This window comes from Hippocampus zosterae, chromosome 16 (genome assembly GCF_025434085.1).
Source record: "Hippocampus zosterae strain Florida chromosome 16, ASM2543408v3, whole genome shotgun sequence".
Classification (NCBI taxonomy): Eukaryota; Metazoa; Chordata; class Actinopteri; order Syngnathiformes; family Syngnathidae; genus Hippocampus; species Hippocampus zosterae.
In genome coordinates this window covers 4,717,900-4,735,765 of record NC_067466.1, presented here as the reverse complement: position 1 = coordinate 4,735,765, position 17,866 = coordinate 4,717,900, and the positions used below count along the sequence as shown (strand labels likewise).

Here is a 17,866-nt window from a genome sequence, read left to right as displayed (position 1 = left end):
TAATCGTTGATCTGAAAATGATTTTTTTGTTAGGTTAAAAAAAAAAGGAAACTCATACGTAGGAAGATTCTGCTAATACTCCCATGTTACGCATTTATTATAATTACATAATTAATCCGGTAAATGTAACTTTAATTGAGGTGATAAAAGTAGAGTAAGGTGTTTAAGACCAAGATAATTGCAAAAAAACGCAATGTAAAAAAACGATTTAGAAATATTTTGAACGAGTGACGAATGTGACTGCGAGGATGAACCTGCGTTAATCTCCATGCAGGTTCTTGTTCTCCTTGGCCTTATGCACAGTGCTGATGAGTATAAATACAAAGGATTACAAATGCGGCTGGCACGTGAATTCATTTTTCAACAGTCAACTGGCCCACAGGGGGAGGAAGAAGTGCACTGTTGTATTTCCGTGTCATTACGTATGTAACAATAAATCCCCACAATCCTTTCTCAAATCAAAATTGCACCAGTTGCTGGGGACACACATGAGGACTGCAGGCTTCAAACAGCCATAATCCCGGTTCAAAGTGGAAATGGGCTTTGTGACATATCCATTGAGTAATATTCTAAGAAATAGGCAATTAGAGATAAGGTCATCGGTGCACGTTGGACAAACTCTATTCCATGGCCTTTCCTGTTGCAGCCTTGAGGGCCACAGAATCGAATTTAACGATTACGGAGAAATGTGCGACCAGATGTTTTCAACTTGTCAGAGAATATAAAGGCATGAGAAGTAGGCGTTTTAAGTTATAATGGGTGAGGGATCAGTGTCCTACAAGTGTGTTTAGAATCATACATAAAAGCTTAAAATAACTTGCAACCCCCTCACCCTTACTACTAAATCACTGACTGCTTCCACAGAAAATCTGCAGTGAAAACAGAGCTTTGCCCTCCTCATCCCAATGAAGCCTTTGAAGCTTGTGTGGATTGACCTTGTTAAATAAGTAAAATCCATTGTGGGAGGCACCTGGGAAAAAAATGAAATGATCCTTTGCTTGATTGTGTGACCAGAATAGAATCATAATAGTACAATAGTTGATCAGCAGGTAAATCATGGATTATACATAAAGGAATCAGATGTACTACGAGAAGATATGTCTCACTGCAACCTCAGGTGCAGAGGTGCCAAAGTCTGGTCCTCGAGAGCACCTTTGCAGCCTGTTTTGGATGTCTCCCTTCTCCAACCATTACCAGGCTTCTCAGAGTTTGGTGATGAGCTGATGATTTGAAACGGTTGTGCCGAAGGAGAGAGACATCCCAAAAGACTGGATCGGTGCCTTTGAGGACCGGACTTGGGCTCCCCTGCTCTAAATGTTTACTGGCTTCTTCTGCAAATTGCGCCAATGGAGCTCAGAACTGCCAAACGGGGGTGGGGCCACAGTACTCTCTGCGCTCCAGCATCCAGTTTTCGGGCCATAAGAGTAACTGAATATGTCACACACATTCATTCTGTATTCACATTTATAAGCATTATGTAGATTACATCTGAAAATTATAAATGGAAGAAAATTATATTTTAAACCTGCAGTATCATATTTGATACAGATGATTTAATGTAATATAAAGAATGAGTTACATAATGATCCTACAATGCCATTTGTATCAAATATGATACAAATGGCATTGTAGGTTGCCGACTGGTCCTTTTTGTGCTTTTGCCGATTTATGTTTTCAGACTTATTCAAATAAACACTGATCATGATCTTTTGAGCACATTGAATGATATTTTGATTTATCTTATCAAATGAAATATGAACTTAGTTGGAAGGAATGGTAATATATTTTATATTGATACACGAAGAAGAGTAAAATTGTGTATCTTCTAGAGCTGTCAAATGATTAAAATACTTAATCGAATATAAAATGCAACTGTCATAATTAACTCAAATTAACAAAAAAATGAATCGTGATTACTCACACGTTTTTTATTGTTTCTGAATTTCATTTTATATTTTTTTGTCCTATTTTTCCTCATTTTAATGCTCTTATCAACATGGAATCATGAATCAGTTTTCTTTGTGCAAAATGCAAATATTTACTAAAATAAGAATTTTGATTTTAAATTTTACATGAACATTTTTCACTTGGAGCAGTTATTCACACATAATCTCTCACGCAATATTACTTTCCATCAACAACAGTGAAAAAAAAACATTTTGTCTGCTTTAACAGCTCTTTTTATGGGATCAAAACAGAGCAATATAACATTATAAAGTGCACATCTAAGGTAAACTAGTACTCTGCCTATAGTGGATTTAAGCCATGGTTGCATACTTCCTTTTTCTAAAGTTTGCCTTGAAGGAGGTAGTCTCTCCACGGTTTTGTGTAGACATCATTTCGGATGACTACACTTGGTTAGATGACAACACTTGAGATGTTTTATTTTCAGTGTGTTCGCTAGGTCGCTACCACTGCACCGCTGAACTCTCGACATGCTTCAGCGCACCATCGCTGTCAGACGAACAAAGAGAAGCTCCACCCGCTTTATTTATATGGCCACGGAACACTGTAACCTTCCACACAAAATAGTTCCAAACAAGTAACAATCGCGTCAGAGGCTCATCAACCGTGTCTTATTTCTCTCCCGAAACAGTGTCTTCTCCCGCTTGTCCAAGATGGCGCCCGAGTAGGCAGCCGTCAGCAAGTGCTCTCATGAGCCTTGCTTTTTTAAATTGTTTTTGTGTTTGTTTTGTCACTTTGTGTTTGTTGTTACGTTGTGTGGACCTGATGTGGACTTTTTTCAGCATTTTTTTGGCCACGACATTCATCAAGGAGGAGACTGTGCTTCGTGGTTGCGCCTTCTCGGCAGCATGGGTATCCCAGCAATGTTTTTGACTGGGAGGAATGTCGGCGCCATTTGACTGTCGTTGCTGGACAGTCTCGGGGCGCTTGTGTCTTGCGCCTGTAATGGGCAGCATTTTTCACAGCCCCGCTTTGTTCAGCGGAGAGATCGGTGCTGTTGGACGGTCTGCAGCTGGATGGATGCAAGGCTTGAGGAGCCGACGATGAGAAGAAAGGAGCGTTAGCGCGGAGCGTTAGCGCGGAGCGCCGATGCGGATGTCGAACTGGGAGTCGCGGCTTGGAGTTTGAAGCAGATTACATGGGACAGGAGAAGTGAACTAATATCTCTTTTCGTCAATGGATGCTACAGCTTCGTGTTTGCTTTCAAAACTTAGCTTGTAGCAGACGTGTGCACATTTTCAGCATGACGTTTGATCCACTGGTGAAAGGACACTTTGATCCTCTTCTCTTTCATCTATAACTGCTTCTGACAACATAAGGGGTGTTCACACGGCACACATTTGCTCCGGCGCTGCACCGATGTATTTTGTTGCGATATATTTTATATATCGATATATTTACAGCAAATTGTGTGGAGCGTTCACACGTACAAAGCCGCTTAGCATGTCAGCACCGGAGCAGCGTCGTGTGGTTAAGTGGTATTTCAGACTCGACGTGCTATGATGATAGCTCAGTTTATGACTGCAAAACATACAGGTAACTTTGGTTTTGCCAGTGGAACAATCTGGCAACTTTTTAATTGTAAACTTTCCTCTTCATAAACTCTTTAAGTATCCGTTTTCAGTGTCTCGGTGCTGCCGTGGCTGGCAAAACAGACATGGGTGAGGACTTCTGCAGCATGCTTGTTGTTTTGTTTCCGGTTTATTTACAGCGTGACGTAAAATCCGCTGTGACGTGTGCCGTGTTAATCTTGCGAGAAAAAATGTAATCCCGTTAAAATTCATTTAAATTAATGTCGATAAAAACACGCTAAACTGACAGCTCTAGTATCTTCATTAAAATGTGTACTAAAGTGGCACGGTCTGAGAACTGAACCTCCGGGGCTGAAAACGAGTCCCAATCTGGCCTTGCCTACAACCTTAATGACAACAGTTTTCCACAAATGGATGGATGGGCCTGCATGGGTTTTCTCCGGGTGCTCCGGTTTCCTCCCACGTTCCAAAAACATGCATGGCAGGCTGATTGTACACACTAAGTTGTCCCTAGGTGTGAGTGCACATGGTTGTTCATCTCTGTGTGCCCTGCGATTGGCTGGCAACCCGTTCGGGGTGCCCCCCGCTTACTGCCTGAAGACGGCTGTAGGCAGCACCCCCGCGACCCTAGTGAGGATTAAGCGGTTCGGGAAATGGATGAATGGATGGATGGATGGATGGGTAGATGAATCGATGGATGAATTCTAACTTTCCCCAATGTTTTGTAGACTCCAAATTTTAACAGTAAACTTTGAAGAATATTAACCACAGATGGTACCAGTAAAAGACACAAAGAAATGAGGACCATAGAAAGGAAAATAGAGATTATTGCCACGTAATGACAGCATTGTGACAAAATGGTACAAATGCTATTTAAAAAAAATACCTGGCTTTGGAACTAGTTCAAGCGGTGCTAGTAAATACAGCAGTTGTTGAACAGATATTAGCCTGCATTCTGGCTACTGTTTAGGTGCCCTTGAGCAAGGCACTGGATGCCCCTAAAACTCAATGAGTCACAATGTGTCCCATCACACTGGTCACCACTCTTTTGACTTCGTTTGCATGTTCTGCTTCTCTTTATGGTGTGCAACACAAATCTGTAGCTGGGTGGAAACTACAGTTGCCAATGGGGGATCACAATCAGAAAGCAAGAAAAAATTTAAAAAACAAAACAAAATAAAAGACATACTGGGCGGCCCGGTAGTCCACTGGTTAGCACGTCGGCTTCACAGTGCAAAGGTGCCGGGTTCGATTCCAGCTCTGGCCTCCCTGTGTGGAGTTTGCATGTTCTCCCCGGGCCTGCGTGGGTTTTCTCCGGGTACTCCGGTTTCCTCCCACATTCCAAAAACATGCGTGGCAGGCTGATTGAACACTCTAAATTGTCCCTAGGTGTGAGTGTGAGCGTGGATGGTTGTTCGTCTTTGTGTGCCCTGCGATTGGCTGGCAACCGATTCAGGGTGTCCCCCGCCTACTGCCCGGAGACAGCTGGGATAGGCTCCAGCACCCCCCGCGACCCTAGTGAGGATCAAGCGGCTGGGAAGATAAATAAGACATACTGTACATGGCAAAGTCACCTTTGTTTAGTTGATTTGGAAGGAATCTTCTAGGTTTCATGGAGCTTTTATAATGACACCAGTTTCACCATGGACTTTCCATTATCTCCCATGTATTTTTTAATGATTAAACAAACAAAGAAGTGTAGATTTACCAGCATTTTGCCACAAACAAAATTCTAGTAATGTCTTGCAAGTGTGAGAAAGAAGCCACAAATAGAAGTCATGTTCAATATTGTGTCGTATTCTCCATTCACCAGCATAACAATTTTGAGAATTCTGACAGAAACACAGATTGATGTCTTATCTTGTTTGTTGCAGGACGTTTGCTCACTTCCTGCTGTAATACACATGTCAACACCAAGGACTTAAGGAGCACAGAGTCTTCCTGTGACTAAATGCCGCTATTCATAACCATTTCCTCCATGGATCCTGGCCACTGACTCTGTTCAGGACACACCTGGAGGACAACTAATTGTCAATGTCAGCAACTGTGACTCCAATGTCCTGTCGTGCTATGACACTAAATCACGACCTGCTGGTAAATAGCTAACATTAATCCCCCTCAGTACATTGTACCTGCAAATAGCCCAGAGGTGATTTATCTAATGGAATCATTATGGTCGGAATAGTTGTCAGGTAGCATTATCAGGTGACACGCTTTCCTCGATCAAGGAGGGAGAGGCAAGCCAGCCTGAGATTGCCGATGTCAGCTCATGAGATTGTTTTGGCAACAGAGTGTATAAATGGACATAGTGGCTACACGTAGCTGAGAGAAAATTCAAGGAAAATGTGATGTGCCCCATAGCTTTTATGTCTCACGAGCAACATGAGAGCCACCAGCTTGTCTCTTGAAAGTTGAAACTAATACGCGCTCAAGCACGAGTGTCCTAGTTATCCCACATGAGAATCGGATGGTTTTGTAAGACAAGTTTATTCGAAAAGCATTCAGAAATGATGTCAATGCCCCCCTCCCCACTGCAAAAAAAAAGATACATTTTTATAACTGTGTGATTATGAGCACAAACCAACACCTTGCATGGGATTTTTAGTGTTGCTGTTAAAACAGCACTAGGATCTTTGAAATGACCTTGAATGCAGTCTCTCGAGAAAAACAATACAACTTGTACAGTTATAATACTGCAGCCATGGAAATTCACTCGAGAAAGAAAAAATGTCAGCGACACCTCGTGACAAACGATTTCCTATATTGCGTAAATGATCATTTTCTCAGACAGCGCTCTTCAGATTTTGACCAAAATTAATAATTGATGGCTTGTCGTTCCATAAAACATTTGAAATAAGCTCAAGCATTTGTACCATGTCCCATTTTTTCCGAATCGTAAAGATGACAGGGGAAAAGTAGGCTGCGTGTAGTTTAGTTATTAGAGAAAGTAGGAGTTTTAATACGTTGCTCGAGAGTGGTGGATGAGCCAACGTTGCAGAAGCTATAAAGGGATTATTCAACCCTGGAAGACATAATCATGTATAACACACTTTTTTTTACTGAATCCTGATAAATAAAAACAGGCGAGTTTTTCTAAAATAAACCTCTTCACCCTCATCCATTCACAGCAAAATTACACCTTGTATTGTGTTATTCAGTTGTTGTTTTTTTGTTGCTGTTGTTTACCATATTTTGATTATGATGAATACCTTTATTTGAATATTAGTTACAGGATGAAGAAATAAGAATGAATATGCATATATCTTCATTGGTGTAGAACAATTATATTTTTCTCAGGACTGTATGGAATTATGTTTGACTGAATGGTATCCTGGCACCTGTAATTTCATACATTTTAAACCAATGTAGCCAATATATTTGGCACTGTATATTACATGTGAAAATAATAATTTCGCTTACCTGACAACCCCCACAAGCAGGTCAATAACAGCACAGTAAGTTTCCACGAAGTACCATCGACCTCCATGTTTCAGGTAGCCACAGTTTCAACTAGTGAGTTTGGCTCAGTCCTCCAAGCAGTCTCTCTCACTCTCGCTTTTTTTTCTTCCCCACTTGGCGACGGGCACAGCACTCCAGGTGCTTCTCTCCCTCTCCCAGCACGGGTGTTGGCTGGCTTCAGGCCAAAGGACACTTCAGGTGACGAAATATGGAAGCCACCTGAGCCACCAGGAATTATTGTCCCCGACTGTAAGATAAGTGGAAAAAGAGTTGAGTAAAGAAAAGTCGAGAAGCAGCTTCACCGCTCGGGGTGTCCGCCTAAAATGTGACTGGCCGTGTCGTGCGAGAGACCGTCTCACGGATGTGGGCACGAGAAACTCGGCAACTTGTCCTCGGCGTGTTCTTTACAGACAGACAGACAGACAGACAGACAGACAGAGAGAGAGAAAGAGAGAGAGAGAGAGAGAGAGAGAGAGAGAGAGAGAGAGAGAGAGAGAGAGAGAGAGAGAGAGAGAGAGAGAGAGAGAGAGAGAGAGAGAGAGACTTTCAACGCTCAACGATCCTGTGTTAAGTGTGTGCTGCAAAATTTCGTAACACTTCCGTTTTCAAAATAAACTATCTCTCTTAAATTAATCTTTGGGCAGCCTTTATACTGAAACCTTTGTTGACAGCACATTTGTCATTCCACTATAAACGTTAAGAGTGAGTGAGTGAGTGAGTGAGTGAGTGAGTGAGTGAGTGAGTGAGTGAGTGAGTGAGTGAGTGAGTGAGTGAGTGAGGACATGTATATCGGCATAAAAAAATCTAAATAAACAATGCATTTGCAAGACCCTCAAAATAAAGAAATAAATACACAGATGAATAATAACAATTATGATAATGTTATAATCAACGCTCAAAACTGTCCCTAGGTGTGAGTGTGAGCGTGGATGGTTGTTAGTCTCTGTGTGACCTGGTTTCCATAGGACAAAAGGTTTCCATAGGACAGTGTTTTTCAACCCGTGTGCCGAGAGACATTGTGTTGTGAACAGACAAATATGCTCTCAATTATTGCCTGTTTTACTTTGAAGGGTCTGTTCCAACGTCCGGTTTGTCCATTATATATACTGTGTGTTATACTTGACTACTGACCAATTCTAATAAAGCAAGATACTGTCACGTAGCCGCAAACTTTTCCTCCGTTTATCCAGCCGCCTTGAGGGGGAACACGCGGGTACACTGCATAAGTAAGCCGCTGACAACACATTGTCAGGTGTGCCGCGGGAAAATATCCCATTTGAATGCCTGTGCTGTCTTTCGCCCAGAAAGTAATCATGTAGGACCCTCCCATACCGCTAGGGATTAGCAACAGCTAGCCAATTGCCTTGTGTTTCGACGAGAGACAAGCGAATTTGTTACACACGAATGCAGGATGACGGTGAAACAATAAGGCGGGAGAGTAACCCGACCCACCGAGAATTTCGACGTCGAAAAAAAAACTTTACGGTCGGCATTTTTTTCAAACAACCCTCTACATTTTTGTGTAGAGCAGGCATGTCCAAAGTCCGGCCCGGGGGCCAAATCCGGCCCGCGGTCGAATTTCATCCGGCCCTCGGCCCCTGTCATAAAATCAGTGCCGTCTGGCCCGCAGGTTGGGCGCAATGGAATACGTGTTGCATTGACTGAGGTCTCGTAGACTGGTGAGTGATGTTTTATAGAGTACTGCTTCCCTCTAGTGGCTAAATGAGTACAGTGCAACCCCGCTATGCGACCACCTCATTTAAACGACCACCTTAAAAATACGACTGGTTTTGTACAGTCCCAAATAGAACGCCTATGTATTGTATTGTATTGAAACCCTAGAAATGAGACCACCCCGGAATTCAGAATTGCGACCGCGATATCCGGTCCCGAGGAAGCTATCGCCTCATAATTACGAGCAGGAGTGAAAATGGCAGCAAGCAAGAAGAGAGTTGATTTGACCCTACAACAGAAAATAGAAGTTATTCGAGCCAGTGAGCAGCCAGGATCGAGCCAGCGAACATTAGCTGAGCGGTTTGGAGTTGGAAAAACTCAAATCCAAACCATTTTGAAAAAGAAACGGGAGCTCCTCGACGCATACCAAGCGAACGCTAGCTCTTTGAGAAAGCGCCTGTGCTACCGAAGCGACTACGACGACGTGGACGAGCTAACTTGGCGATGGTTTCAAAAAGCGCGCAGCCAGAATATCCCTATCAGCGGACAGATGATCCAGGAACAGGCACGAGAATACGCAAAGGAGCTTGAAAAGGACGAAGACTTTAAAGCGTCCAACGGTTGGCTGGATCGTTTCAAACGAAGGCACAACATTGGAGGCGCTAAGCTAACAGGAGAGCGAGCCAGCGTAGATCCTGAGACAGTCCATGCTTGGAAACAGCGGCTACCTCAACTCACAAGAGGGTATGATCCCTGTGACATCTATAATATGGATGAAACAGGCCTTTTCTATCGAGCTCTACCTGATAAATCACTTGTTATCAAGGGTAGTGATTGTGCTGGTGGAAAGAAAGCTAAAGAGCGCTTAACCGTGGTTATGTGTGTAAGTGCCACAGGAGAGATTGAGAAGCCATTAGTTATTGGCAAGAGTCTGAAGCCTCGCTGTTTCAGAAATGTCAACATCAAAAATCTGCCTGTGTTGTGGACAGCAAATCGCAAAGCATGGATGACGAGTGAAATTTTTCACGAATGGCTGACAGCGTTCAATGCAAAGATGCAGAAAAAGAAGAGACGCGTGTTGTTGTTGCTGGACAATGCACCCTGTCACCCAGCTGCTTCGGAATTCTCTAATGTCACGCTGCAGTTTTTACCAGCAAACACTACATCAGTGTTGCAACCACTAGATCTGGGCATCATCCAGAACATGAAGTGCCACTATCGTACGTCTCTCCTTCGTGCTGTACTGTGCCAAATTAAAAAGGGCTCTGCATCAGAAATTTCAAAGGGCATCAACGTTTTAGATGCATGCCATTGGATTCACACTGCAGTCCAGAATGTGAAGGCACACACCATAAAGCGTTGCTTTGAAAAAGCTGGTGTTATTTCAGAAGAGGGCAGCATCTGCAGTGACACTCCCGACGAAGGTGACAGTCTCACACAGCTTGGTGAGCTCTTGCAAGACACAGTGGACCATCTGCATCTGGAGAGCTCCTTATCCCTCAACGAGTACACCACAGTAGATGAAGAGGCACCAGCTATTGAAGATCTCCAACAGGGATGGGAGAAAGACTTAGTAGAGGAGTATAAAACAACCAAAACTTCAGCCACCAGAGGAGAAACCGTGCAGTCAGACGATGAGGAGCCAGATGAGCCATGTCCAGCAGAACCGTTGATCAAAAGCTACACGGAAGCAATGAAATGGGCCGGGGAATTGAAGCAGTTTGCTATTGCCAACAGTCTAGACTCCATCCTTTGCAACATTATGTCTGTAGAGTCTGGACTGCAAGAGGCTGCTTTGAAACACGATAGCAAGAAACGACAATCTACTTTGGATAGTTACTTCCTCTAAGAACCATAGTTTGCCTCCGCCGCCCTCGGTTTTTACTCGGCCCGTGGTGTTCATCAAATAGTTCGCTGAATTTTATCGATACATCAATGGATGCTATTTTCTTAACATTACGGTGCGAGCGTGCGACTGAAACACAGAAAACGCGGTTTAAACTGTCGTCGGAGATCGCGGCCGCCGCCATGATTCAATGTTGTTGACAGACGACAGGACAAACGACACACGCACTCAACGTTAATATCACGATAGTTTGCACCAATGTAAACCCTCTACACCCGGGGTGTCCAAACTTTTTGCCAAGGGGGCCATGATTTTATGTGGTAAAATGTCGGGGGCCGACCTTGGCTGACATTCTTTACATTGAACAACAATATTGTTCAAGAAATTTTAGTAAGCCAGTCTGTTTCACATTTCCATTTTTATTTTAATTTCAACAATCTTAAGAATTTCTTTTGGTTCATTTGAAACAGGTATATCACATGCAACTGCTTATTCACTTGACTTTTTCTTAAACAGAAGTCTCCTGAGTGCAAATTGATTTGAAACATAAAATGTATCACCATGACTTTTCAATAGTCACAAAACCTTTGACTCGAACAACAGGGAAACGAACAAGCAATACACATATCCACAACTGCAAGGATCATTTGAAATATGACATATCAGTCAATATAAACACGGAGTGATGTCTTGTTAACTCGTGAGTGATGCCCTCTAGTGTCTAAATGCTATTACTCATTTAGTGAATGCTATTACTCATTTAGCCACTAGAGGGAAGCAGTACTCTATGAAACATCACTCACCAGTCTACAAGACCTCAGTCAATGCAACACGTGTTCCATTGCGCCCAACCTGCAGGCCAGACGGCACTGATTTTCTAACAGGGGCCGAGGGCCGGATGAAATTCGACCGCGGGCCGGATTTGGCCCCCGGGCCGGACTTTGGACATGGCTGCATTAAAGTCTTTAATCTGACAATAAAGTCAGAATTCTAAGCGATAATTCTGAGACTAAAGAATTGTGTGAGTAAAGTCAGAATTCTCACTTTAAAGTCAGAATTCTTAGATTAAAGTGAGAATCTTGCCAACCTTGATTTTTTTTTCTTTATTGGCCCTAATCCTCTTTCGTAGTTTTCCACCTGACCATCTATCATGGAAAAAGTGTGGGTTGAAAAGAAGAGATTTAAATTGGGCTGCGCTCTGCTTGACATGAATTCCCAGGTGAGGCCCCTACCCCGAGCCAGAGCCAATGAAAAATATGAGCAGACCTGTGGTCGCAGAAGTGGTCAGATTGCTTTTATTTCATTTTTTAAAGGTTACCCAGTTGCCTTGGCAACAGAGGTGACACTAATGCGGGAGGATTGCTCAATTATGAAAGGTGAATCAGGGTTATTTTTGTGAAAAGATCCAAGGAAACAGGATTCAGTCTGTTTGTAGCTCATATTAAATTTATTTTGATACTATAAATGGCAATTGGACCTCCAAAGTGTCAAATATTTTAACTAATGTATTTGTTGGATGGATATTATTTGAAACCCTTTTTTATATATGTGCCTTGGTTTCTATCATGTGTTGATTACGTGTCTCGTCCTTGCACAAACGGCTCTAAATTGTTGGTTGTCACCTGACCTGATTATTTATTATATTTTATTATATTATAATTTTGCTTTCTGTGGACAATTGCTAGTTGTAACCAAGAGGACTATACATTTATATATTTTTGCTCAAGGTCTCGTCCAAACAACAATAGGAAGCTTTAGGGCAGTGTAGTCAAATTAATTGTTTGTGTTACGAAATAACCAGACATCAAAAGATTAAAGAGACAGCATATCCTGGGAGCTAATTACCAGGGACATAAAAACATGATTACTAGAACTGTTTTCACTAGTTGGTCACTCCTAGAGCCTGAAAAGACAAAGGGTAATAATTATTATGTAAAGGTATTTGAAACAGGGCTGTACGGTGCACTACTGGTTAGCATGTCCGCCTCACAGTGCAGAGGTGCAGGGTTCGATTCCCGCTCTGGGCCTCCCTGTGTGGAGTTTCCATATTCGCCCCGTGCCCGCATGGGTTTTCTCCAGGTGCTCTGGTTTCCTTCCACATTCCAAAAACGTGCATGGCAGGTTAATGGAAAACTAAGTTGTTTCTCGATGTGAGTGTGCGCAAATGGTTGTTCGTCTAGGTGTGCCCTGCGATTGGCTGGCAACCAGTTCAGGCCTGAAGACAGTTGGGAGGGGCTCCAGCACCCCCACGATCCTGGTGAGGATTAGAAAATGGATGGATGGTATTTGAAACAGATCTATCATCGCAACGTTTTCGAAAATTACTATTGGATGTTGAGAATGTGTGTCCCTTCCTTCCCACAGCAGTGGTGCCCAACCTTTTTTTGACTCAAGATCTACTTTTCAAACAGTCAACCTCCCGTGATCAACCTATTATTTCGAGAAAACGCACAGATATGCACGCGCACACATTTTAGTCCAACTTTTTAAATCCTGTTTTGATCAGAGCACATATTCTTGTGTGCGTTGTGTGCACTAATTTGGTTACGTGTCGTTGTTTGATATATTAGTGCAATACTATTAATATACTTTTTTCATAGATTGACTGAAAAAAAATACTAAGTTGGTTTATAAAAGTATTGTATTTGATTTGTTGGCTGTAGTTTTGATTTAAAATGATGAATAACATGAATATGTGTGCTGATCTGTTTGTCAGTGTTGAAAATTGAGTGGTATATCTCGGTTAGGTTTGCGAAGAGGGGCCTATCTTTGATGTTTGGCCTCCTGGGCCTATGAGTAGGTAATGGCGGCCTTGGGTAGGGAGGGCGTCTCCATATAACAGAGGAAAAAGAGGCAAGCTCGTTTCATTTTCCCTAATCAAAAAATACATTAAATGTTTTTTGTGTGGATGACAAATGGGCCTTGCTGGCTTGTTACGGTGACATATACGTGCCCCTGACATTAAATTGCACAGGTCAGTGTTAAATACAATGAACAGGAACTATAAGGTTCAGTATACACGATACAAACATGCAACATTTGATTATTTATTGTTCACAAAATCGTCATTGAAAAAAAAATATTTTCAAAACTGACTGTTTTAAATTATTCAATTTAAATTGTATTATTAAGTTTGGACAGAGTCATAACATAATCTCAACTGATCAATAGTCCTCTTCATATTTGATTTCTTTTTATCAGAAGATGAATCACTATGCCACAGAAGGGGCAGGATTGCTGTTCATTGTTTTTTTTTTTTTTTTGATGAGACCCAACAAGCTCAAGTAATATAAATAACATGAATGCATCTTAGGGTTACTTTGAAGTCATTTTAAATTGAAAACTGATTCAGAATCGAGTTTCTGCCTCCCACCCATACTTAAATTAAGTATTGCATGTTGTTACTAGTCAGTTTTCTACTTTGGTAAAAATCCTTGATCAGTAACATGATCAGTATCTTCAAATAATGTACAGGACTATTCTTAATTGTTAATGTAACAAATAATGGTAACTTGCGCTAAATTGTTTTTTTCCCCTTTATTTTCCAGAAGTGTGCATCAACTGTGAAGCTTTTGCATTAGTACTGAAGAATTAGCCCTTCCTTTCAAAAAAAGTAAAGTGAATGTATGAATGGAAAAGATTAATTACTCTAGGTATGATTGCATTATGTGGTCATGTTTCTGAGACGGTCAACATTGAGAACATTTTTATACTGTGTATGTTTCACACATATTGCATGTTGACAGTACAAAGCTATCTACCTACCTATGTTGGGTAGTGGAAGGCGCGCAGTAGTAGTGACAAGTCCAACTACTTCCAGCCAGGAAGTCACACAACTTGACTGCGTCGTCTGTCAATGTGGAACAAGTAAGAACTTTCTTACAAAGCAACAAAGATCAAAGAAACACTGACACGTGACTTCATGCAACACGGTAGCAACACCGTGTAACGACTTGAGAGCACATACAGTATCTTAATACCTTCATTTATATTGACGACATAAAACACATTTGGAACAACTTTTCATTGAAACATTGTGTATATGAAAGAATGTTCCTCCAAACGTGAAGTTGGTAAACGTACAAAGGGAACTTAAATGTTGTCGCCGGTTTTGTTGAAACCTCTGCAGCATGTGGTCTGTTGGCAGTCCTGCAGTAAAAGACTGCGGTCAATTGAATTTGTGCTGATTTTTTTTTAAAGGACAAAATTGCAAATTTCAGCGGCATTTTACTTTGAAATGCAAGATCATATCCTAGTGAAAGTACTCTGGTTGGATACCTGGTGTGGCTTAGTGTGCTCTAGTCCTCGTCTGGTTGTGGGATAATGAAAATAGATTTTTAAAATTAATTAAATAATTAGCTGAAAACCCACACAGGTGCGGGGAAAACATGCAAACTCACACAGGAAGGCCGGAGCCGGAATCGAACGCTGCACTTCTGCACTGTGAGGCCTACGTGTCACCCATAATTTATAATTACTTAATTTACGGTATTTGAAGGACAGCAACAGTGTGCAAACTGTGACATCTCTCCAAAACTGTGAATACACAGCATCAACCTAAATCTGCTATCTTTGATATCTTTGGGAACATATTATATGCTCATACCTGTTCGCAGAAAGCTCAATTTAGGCTCTCTGACAGGGGGTAACCTTCCTACTGTGCCATATTTCCTTGAACATGTCCCAAAATGTTGACAAAGATATTTTAATGTGATTGATAAAATAATAAAGTAAAATTTGATATCCATCCATTTTCCGAACCGCTTAATCCTTACTAGGGTCGCAAGGGCCTATCCCAGCTGTCTTCGGGCAGTAGGCCGGGGACACCCTGAACCGGTTGCCAGGCAATCGCAGGGCACACAGAGACGAACAACCATGCACACACACACAAACCTAGGGACAATTTGGTGTGTTCAATCAGCCTGCCATGCATGTTTTTGGAACGTGGGAGGAAACCGGAGTACCCAGAGAAAACCCACACACGTCATTTTTTTTTTGTTTATTGATTTATTATGTCGCAAATGTCTCATTGAAACTGAAAATATGCTTTGGCTCCATGATAAAAAACGACGACCCTCGCCCCAGAAAGGTAATTAAAAGTAAATTAATAAAAGTACACGTAATATTTTGTGGTGATCCTATAAAGAACACCTCGGACCGTCCAAGTTACCTATAGCTAAGAATGAACCTTACCTGGCAGTGGGACAAAATGATAACAATTCAATACTTACTTACCTTCGACAAGTCATCTTTGGTAATACTGGACTGTTTAGAAAGTCGTTTCTCTACCCATGGAGGCATTTCTGGGCCCAGTTCCTTTTTCAATGATAGCTCTTGTCTACCACAGTGTGGTCGTACGACTAAACTACAACCTCCAGGGTGAGGAAATAAAACTTTTTCTCTCCCTTCTTTTTTCTTTTCGCACCCTCCCCGTCAAGTTCTCTACGTCGAATTCTTCTCAATGTCAGGTCACCATTTTCATCGCTTGACGATGGGCGCCCTGAGTTACATGTCTTGGAAACTATTGTGCCGCTTTCTCCTCATAATTTAATTTCAATAATGTAATTTGATGTCATATGATGTAATGTTAGGAAGAATCCCAACTACAATGCTGGACATTTTGTGATTAATCAAGTTCACCGTAATGGCAGGTGTGTACTGACTACTATTTATCATTAATTTGAAATTTGGTCAACAACCTAAAAAAATATGATACGTAAATATCCAGACCTTTTGTACAATGCTTTGCGGATGCCCCCTTGGCAGATATTACAGACTCAAGTCTTTTCAGTAGGATGCCACAAGCCTGTCACACCGACCTTTGACAGTTTTACCCATTCCTCTGTGCAGTACCCCCAAAGCACCACCAGGTTGGGTCGGCAGCAACGATGCACAACCACTTTCCGATCGCTGCCGAAAATTGAATTTAAGTCTGTGCTCTGGTTGGGCCACCAAAGTACAGTTCCAAGTTGTCCCGAAGCCGCTCCTTTTATATCTTGGATGTGTGATTTGACAAGCCTACTCAATTCTCAAATGTTTATTGAGTGTTGTTAAAAGAAAAGGTGCTGAAACACAGTCGTAAACAGGACCTTGTCCGAGCTTTTTTTTTTTTTGGGACAAGTTGCAGCCATAAAAATCTAATCGAATGATTATTTAGTAAAAACGATCAAGTCTATCAGTTGTATAATTAAATATCTTGTCTTTGGAGTGTATTCAATTAAAGGGACGGTGTGTTGACTTTTCAATTCCTTTTTTACTCCTTTCAAAAACATGCAAAGCAATGTTATATCACATCAACGTAATTTATTTTATGTAATTGTAGAAGTATGACGTAGTACGCGCCTCCCCGACACGAAGCTGCCATTGTTTCACCCCCGTCCTTCAGCCATGGATACCTGAAGGAGACAAACTTAGCGACAGTCAACATCATCCCAACAACAGCAGGTGTAACATTTGCGATGTACCAACTTCGTCACCTGAGGGGAATACTAGAAGTCGTTTGTGATGACATTTGCATTGCACCTTGGCTGAAAGAATTTGTTAAGACTTGCGAATTATGGTCTCTCTGAGGCACTGTAGTTCACCTCTAGACTGTACACACTGTGCCCTTAAAAACAGGTTGGACATGATTAATAAATTATTGAACCGTATTCTGTTTTTATTTACGTTTAACACAACGTGCCAATTTCATTGGAATTGGGTTTCTACGACAAGTGGACTCATTTTCCAATGTACTGAATACCTACTGTAGGTACAGACGCCAATCAAGGCTACTGTTTTCACAATTATGCACATTGTATGGCAAATGAATGTCAGTGCCTCATTTATTGTTTTTAACAATGACAGCGACCTTCACATGACAACAATAAAGAACAAGGCATTAGCCAGAAAATTAAAAACATTGTTGACTGGTACTGAAGACCAAAACAGTTAAAGTTTTCAAAAGCTGGAGTGCATATATATTGAATATATATTTCTATAAATTAATTTCAATATCAGATAGATTTCATATCGACACTCTATATACAGTAGATTTATTTGTACGCAGATAAAGCAAAGAGAATAAACGTCCCCCCCCTTCTTTGAATCTACTCTGCACAGACTCGCTGGCACATTGCACATAAATTCAGTAATTATTTACGCAAGGGCTATATGGGCTAAAGTTGAATTTTCAGGTTTTGTAGTCACCCACTACGAAAACAGCTTACATTGCATGACATCCATTTATTTTTTTCGTGCCTATTCCGATCAGGGTCATTGATGAGCTGAATGGGAAGCGGGGTCCAGCCAGACTAGCCTATGCAGTGATCTCCAACCACAGGTCCACAGACCAGTATGGTACTATGCCGTACAGATATTTTTAATTTAAAATATTTGTTTTGAGAGGGTG

At 41.6% G+C, this 17,866-nt stretch overlaps 1 protein-coding gene across 1 annotated transcript in view; it reads right to left on the bottom strand.

The window, feature by feature from the left end:
• Positions 1-7,404, bottom strand: part of esama (endothelial cell adhesion molecule a) — a 78,391-nt gene extending 70,987 nt beyond the window's left edge. Inside the window, exon 1 of the mRNA XM_052046267.1 lies at positions 6,918-7,404. Within this exon, the coding sequence (XP_051902227.1) occupies positions 6,918-6,984 (67 nt within the window). The 5' untranslated portion in view covers positions 6,985-7,404. The remainder of the gene's footprint in view (positions 1-6,917) is intronic.
• Positions 7,405-17,866: the final 10,462 nt, after the last annotated feature.